We start from the raw sequence: 6,000 nt of genomic DNA on the forward strand, positions 1-6,000 counted from the left end.
GATGCATATTTAGGTAAGCTGTACGTACAGAAGGTATTATACATATAAATATTTGCATAAAATATTGATCAGAGGGTTTTGACCCTGTAACCCGTGAACTCCATGAAACTTACGAAAAATTGTGACCAATGTATTCGAGTAAGTTGTCTCGCCCCTCAGTTCGAGCTAACAATCAAATCCCACACAAAGTCCAGAATTGCCGGTCGAAGTTGACCCCTTCACTGGTATCCTAAGGATTGTTGCATTGTCTCCCATTTCTGCATGAGTTTTTACCACTAGCAGTTCATCTAGAATCTCAGGTTTCCCGTTCAAAGTCTTTCAGATAACCAAGAACTGCTAGTTCTTTCACTGCTCACATCATTCCCCTTATTATCATTAAAACTTTTAGGAGTGATAATTTTCCAAATAACTAGTTTCACTGGTTTCTGTCCAGCTGCACTATGATTCCGAAATGAGACGATCCAACTCACCATTTTGATGATTCAGCTTCATCCCACCGTATGCAATAAACTTGACAACAGAGATCTACACTTCGGAAAATCATACTGTGGTAGATAATTACGCTGAGTAGATCGCTCGATAATGAACAAACTTCTAGTCTACTGGAACTTCTGTTTGTTTGCATGTTCATACCATGACCCTAAAGTTTTATGGGCCCTAATCCAAAACGTGGTATGCACCCGTAGCGTTAAAGTCACTGTGACAACTTGATTAAGTCCAGCGAGACAAGTCCACAGGAATAACAGTACGACAGGGTCTGTTGCGAAACCATGATTACCAAACCCATCGTCACTGACCAGCTTCTTCCCCCGGAAAGTGTTCATGCATAATTACGCATGGGTTTAATGATCATGTTCTACAAGTTTTTCCCATTCGCATAGATTCGCACCCTTAAGATGTTTACCATGAGAAATAACACGGTTTTTCCTCGATACAATACCAAGAAGGGCAAGACCGGTCGACGGTTACCAAAGCGTTTTGAGCAACCTCATGAGTAGCTTATCACGTCAAAAGGCAACGTACTGCGATATCTCAAATATTGTAGCAGCTTAAACACAAAGCAGTTTGGTGCAGCACATTTAGTTGAAGCGGGCCGTCAACATGGGGTTCAGCTGAGTTTTGCATCAAAACCAAATTCGTATGCAATGGAAATTGCAGTGGTTCGAGATTTACACGTTGCCACATAAGTTTATATGCTTTGTACATTCTTATGGCTCATTTCCACTAGGCCTCCGAAGAATTCCGGATGATTGCAGCCCGTCTTTATGAGAAACCGAACACCATCGAAGAGTTGACAGAAATGCGCGAATGGATTGCCACCATTCCCGACCGACTAGAAGAACGTCAAGAAGGCATCGACAAGGCCATCTCTGACTATGAACTCATTGACGCCTTCTTCTATATTCTTTCCGCTGACGACTTCAATGCGAAGTGAGTACACTGGAACGAGGATAGTTTTAGCGACAGTTGCAGACCTACATATTCAGCTCCGACATTACACATCCTGTTCTTCCACCTTCGCAAACAGTCAGTAGAAAAAACGCAATGTGGTAAACAGATTTAATATCAACGAATTCTCATTAGGCCAGTTACATCAGGTTGCTTAGTAAATCACCTAGTGTACGGCACGCACTGAGTTAACGCAGTACCGGGGCAAGGCGCAAATATGAGGATGAAACGACGGGATCCATCTTGACTACAGCTAATTGTAAATACAATAAGTTAAGTTCCCGTGCACATCATCGGTTTTTTAGAAATAGGGGTGTGATAACCTAAACAGTTGTGGTGCTACAAGGTCTCCTTCGAGGTGAACTACAGAGATCACGTAATCTTAAGGATACCTAAAGAGACGTTGCGAGAATTCACTAACAAATAAATAATTGAGGTCTAAATTCCAAACTTTGCCAGATTTTGTTGCCTATCGCCTTTGACTCTTCGAAAAGATGGTCTCAGGTAAAACTGAGCTTCATTTGATGTAGTAGAATAGCCTTACACAAATTTCACGTGTCCGATTTATGGTTAATGCTTACTTACAAAAAGCAGGTTACCGCCACTCTGACGCTCCTGCTACCTGAAGCCCTTTATGGATCGTCTCAGTACTCTGGACGGGGTAGCAAAACAAAATATGTCTTGCTGTATGATCTACAAGACCTTCAAATAGAGGCTGCCCTCAAGAATTCAATAAAAGTTGTCTTGGAACCGTACTCGTGTGGGTTGGCGTCAATGAATCTATGGCTAGACAGTTCAAAAACGTGTGTTCGGTTGTGCAACCGGAAGTTCAACCGAAGAATGTATTCATCCTCAAAAGCTACAGTAGTTTGATCATGCATTGTATGCCAAGTCTGAGTGTCTAGTTCAGAACGCCATAAGCAGAGAAGTGGTCAACCTCAGACCTGGTTGAGGGATATGAAAGAGACGGCGAAAAGTTTTGGCACTATTCGTGCTACTCACGTCCCAGGATAGGGCCCGCAAGTTTATGGTTGAAGACGCTGTAAGATATGATTGCTAATCGATTTCAATGGCTTCGGTACTGTCAGTCACCATCCAGAGTGTCTGAATGAGTATCTGGAGGATAGGAACGTCGGAATGATTGTGGTAGCCTGGTACCATTTCCGTTCCTCATCCACTTTTATTCTCTTCACGATAAGGCTTTCAGATAAATTGTTTGTGTGGCAGAAAAACACCCATTATGAAGTCTGATGTGCTGTCGGTGATGTCGGTGGTGTCAGTCGCTCATTGTCATTTGGGAGTGCAGTCAGCAAGAGAAGACTCAGCCCTCGAATTATCCCCACCTCTATGTAGCTTGATTGGGTAGGCCGTTGCTGCCATGGACAAATCATGAGAATGAGGCTCACTGGTTCAACCGAAAACCAACCAACGTACCATGTATACCTGAGCCGTTTACCTAGTGATTGGATTTTATGTTTTGATAGGCAGAATTTGACAGACAGAATGGTAGAACCCCTATGGAATAGTTGTGAACTAAGCCATAAACCGTTAGCGCACCATCGAATGGCTGTCACATTTGTCCGTGGCAAAAAAATAACTTATATAAATGTGGAAGGCTGCGTTGCAAGTATTCTAACATTACGCTCAGTCACATATTCAGCTGACTTATTTCGAGCACCTAATCATCATCATCCTCGTCACCGAGAGCACACCAGTAATGCGTCAGTGCATTACAACCACAATTTATTTGAAAGCCTTATATGGAAGAAAAGAATAAAAGTGAGTGGGGAACGGTCAAGACGCATGGATGAATATGTCCGACCAAAATGTAACGTCATGAAGCTGCCTATTTTTATTAAACTCTTAGCTAGCTCCGGTAAAGGTGATCTCAGATAGACAGCTTAGTTCCCAGTGCCGCCGAATGCTGCAATAGGATAGAACTAGGTCAGCTAATCATCCTCCGTTCGCTTGGCAAACCTGGATCAAACCCTAAGATCACTTCTATATCTATTCCCTCAGTTAAACACTGTGGTTACGCCAGCTTTTCTAAGTCAACCCTAATGGTCACACCATACAATTTGAGGCGAACTGAAATCAAAACGTGCGTCGTTCGCATAAATAGATTTTGTGTCAACAGTCTTTCGACGCCAACGTTTCCGCGATAGGGATGTCATTTTACTTGCTTAAAACTGTTTACAGTTGTGCTAATTTTAGCACAGTAGTCATTTTACTTCTTTTAACCATCTTGTGTCGCTTGTATAAACTAAGTGAAGGTACACGCTCACAGAATCCTTTGGTTCACTGAAGGAAGGAAGCCGAGCAGTACGTGAGCAGTACGCGTCTCTAATTCTATCTTGAACCAGGTAGCCCCTTTGGACAGAATACAAATACTCGGTTCTCCATACCAGCAGGGTATGTAGGTGGGCTAGTAACTTCACACTGAATGAGTGGACGGCGCCAAGAAAGGTCTCAACAGTCCGCTACCGAGTGACAGGATAGTTTCGATTGACCCATGCAAATCTCAAATTGGTTTCCCTTCGCCTAACTCGATTTTCAATGTAAGACAACCCGAGAAAAGCCGAAAACTCCAATCAACATAGAGATTCTCGAAATTCGCCGAGAAAAATTGGAAAATCCGCGTTTTTCGGCGGCTTCTGTCGCCTTCTCTGTTGTGGTGCCCATGGGCCTCGTCCTGCTCGGCGCTATTTGTCTTGTCGTGTGGATCAAGTCCAAGTCGTATGTCGTAAGGGTTTACACTATTGATCATAATAGAATTCCACTTAGCATGCTACCTGCACTAAGCAAGTGTTCTAACTGATGCTTCGGAACTGTTGATCGTCAGTTTTAGGTGCGAATAAGTGATTGAATTGAATTACACATTTTAGTTATGGTTCAGCCCCAATTAATGGAATGAGAGAATACATCAAATGCGTGGCATATCAGTTTCATGTCTCCGCTGAAATGCGAGTGACTCTGTTGTTTGCCCCACTCGACATAGTGATTATTTTGACGCCTCCAAAGAAAGATTTCTGAATGGAACAAAAAAATCTTCCACATAATATCCCAAATCGATTCGTCCCGTGGTCTTATTATCAGGGCAATCAACTGGATTCATCCAATAACTTTTTTAGGTTTATGAACATTATAAGAGTTTGAAAAATGCATTTCTAGAGCCCTGAGAGTTCTGTAAATCCTAAAGAAAAATACTAAAATTGCCAAAGAGACGCTGTAGCAAAAGAAGTCGTGATTCAGTGATCATCTAGGATTAGGTGGATAGCCATTTGGTGCCAGGTGTTTTCTTAGGTATTAATACTACCATGGATAAAACACCCATTCAGTTTAGTTGGACTCCTGTGCAAAACGACCCAAGCACACTCAGTCCCATATCTTTACGAAATCACATTTGTTGTAACTTAATGCCTCCAAGGGTTGTCCAGGCTTTGTGCAGGATAGTGAATCGCAGTATCGTAGGACTGCACTGATTTGCTGATTCAAAAAGGGACATCCCATAAGTTATGTTCGAAATGTTAGAGAATAGCGACAACCGTGAGATTATCTTAAAAGGCTAGGTTAACTGGCGGCATAAATCTCAGAGAGGTCCAAACGTTTTTTTGGCTGCACTCCCAACACCCATGTTTTTGCCACATATGGCACAGTTATTCCCGGACTGAGATTTGTATTTCTAGTTAGGGCATTTTAATTATTCTAATATAAATTATTGTGCTATTTAGAAACCCCAGTCCAGGCAAAGTACCATGTGCCTATAGTAGTATGTTTAAACGATACAGTTCACCGAGCGCCATCGAACCAGGTTCCCTTAAAGCCTGTTTCTACCGAATTCACAAAACACTGGAATTGAACATAGAAATTAAACCACGACCTTGAAGTGCACGGTGCTTTTCGGTTGTTTATGTTCGTCCCATCACACTAACTGGTTCAATTACAGTGAAAAACCACCTAATCAAATCATTTAGTTAGGTCGGCTTCATAATCACCCGTTTGAGGTACACTGCTCCACTGTTCCTTCGGGCTTTTTTATCGAAGCCCGCTCTTTTCGAAGGTACGGGCTTTCAAACAAACAACTACAAATTTGTTTTGCATATTATACGCGGATATGGATGGAAGGAAAAAAATCAGGTTTTGATTACTTAGTCGAAAGAGAACTCTACACTAATTATATAAGGGTTTTTGTAGGAACATTGACTGTCTGATGGTAGTGTTAGGAAATTTGGTAATTTTCTATTTAGATTTCATCCTTTAAATGAAGTCAGTCTATGCTGAACAGCCTAGAAGGCACTGTACTGTTAGCGAATATACACTCATCTGCAAACTAATTTGGTTCTTTCGAGAGACTCACCTGGAACCCAGCTGAATCTCTCGTTTATGATGTTCTCAGGCAACTAAATGTACTGTACCAGGCCACCTCATGTTTCAGTCGCTACGATATTTGAAATATCCCGACACATGTATACCTTTGTAATGTTCTACTCATAAGGTTGCTGAGAACATCATAAACGAGAGATTCAGCTGGGTTCCAGGTGAGTCTCTCGA

The 6,000-nt window shown here is 42.0% G+C and overlaps 1 protein-coding gene across 1 annotated transcript in view; it reads left to right on the forward strand.

Annotated features, from left to right (window-relative positions):
* Positions 1 to 6,000, forward strand: part of T265_04421 (hypothetical protein) — a gene marked incomplete at both ends in the record, with an annotated part of 108,594 nt that overhangs the window by 24,310 nt on the left and 78,284 nt on the right. The window contains one exon of the mRNA XM_009169166.1: positions 1,229 to 1,431. Within this exon, the coding sequence (XP_009167430.1) occupies positions 1,229 to 1,431 (203 nt within the window). The remainder of the gene's footprint in view (positions 1 to 1,228; positions 1,432 to 6,000) is intronic.

Source organism: Opisthorchis viverrini (genome assembly GCF_000715545.1).
Source record: "Opisthorchis viverrini unplaced genomic scaffold opera_v5_73, whole genome shotgun sequence".
Taxonomy (NCBI): domain Eukaryota; kingdom Metazoa; phylum Platyhelminthes; class Trematoda; order Opisthorchiida; family Opisthorchiidae; genus Opisthorchis; species Opisthorchis viverrini.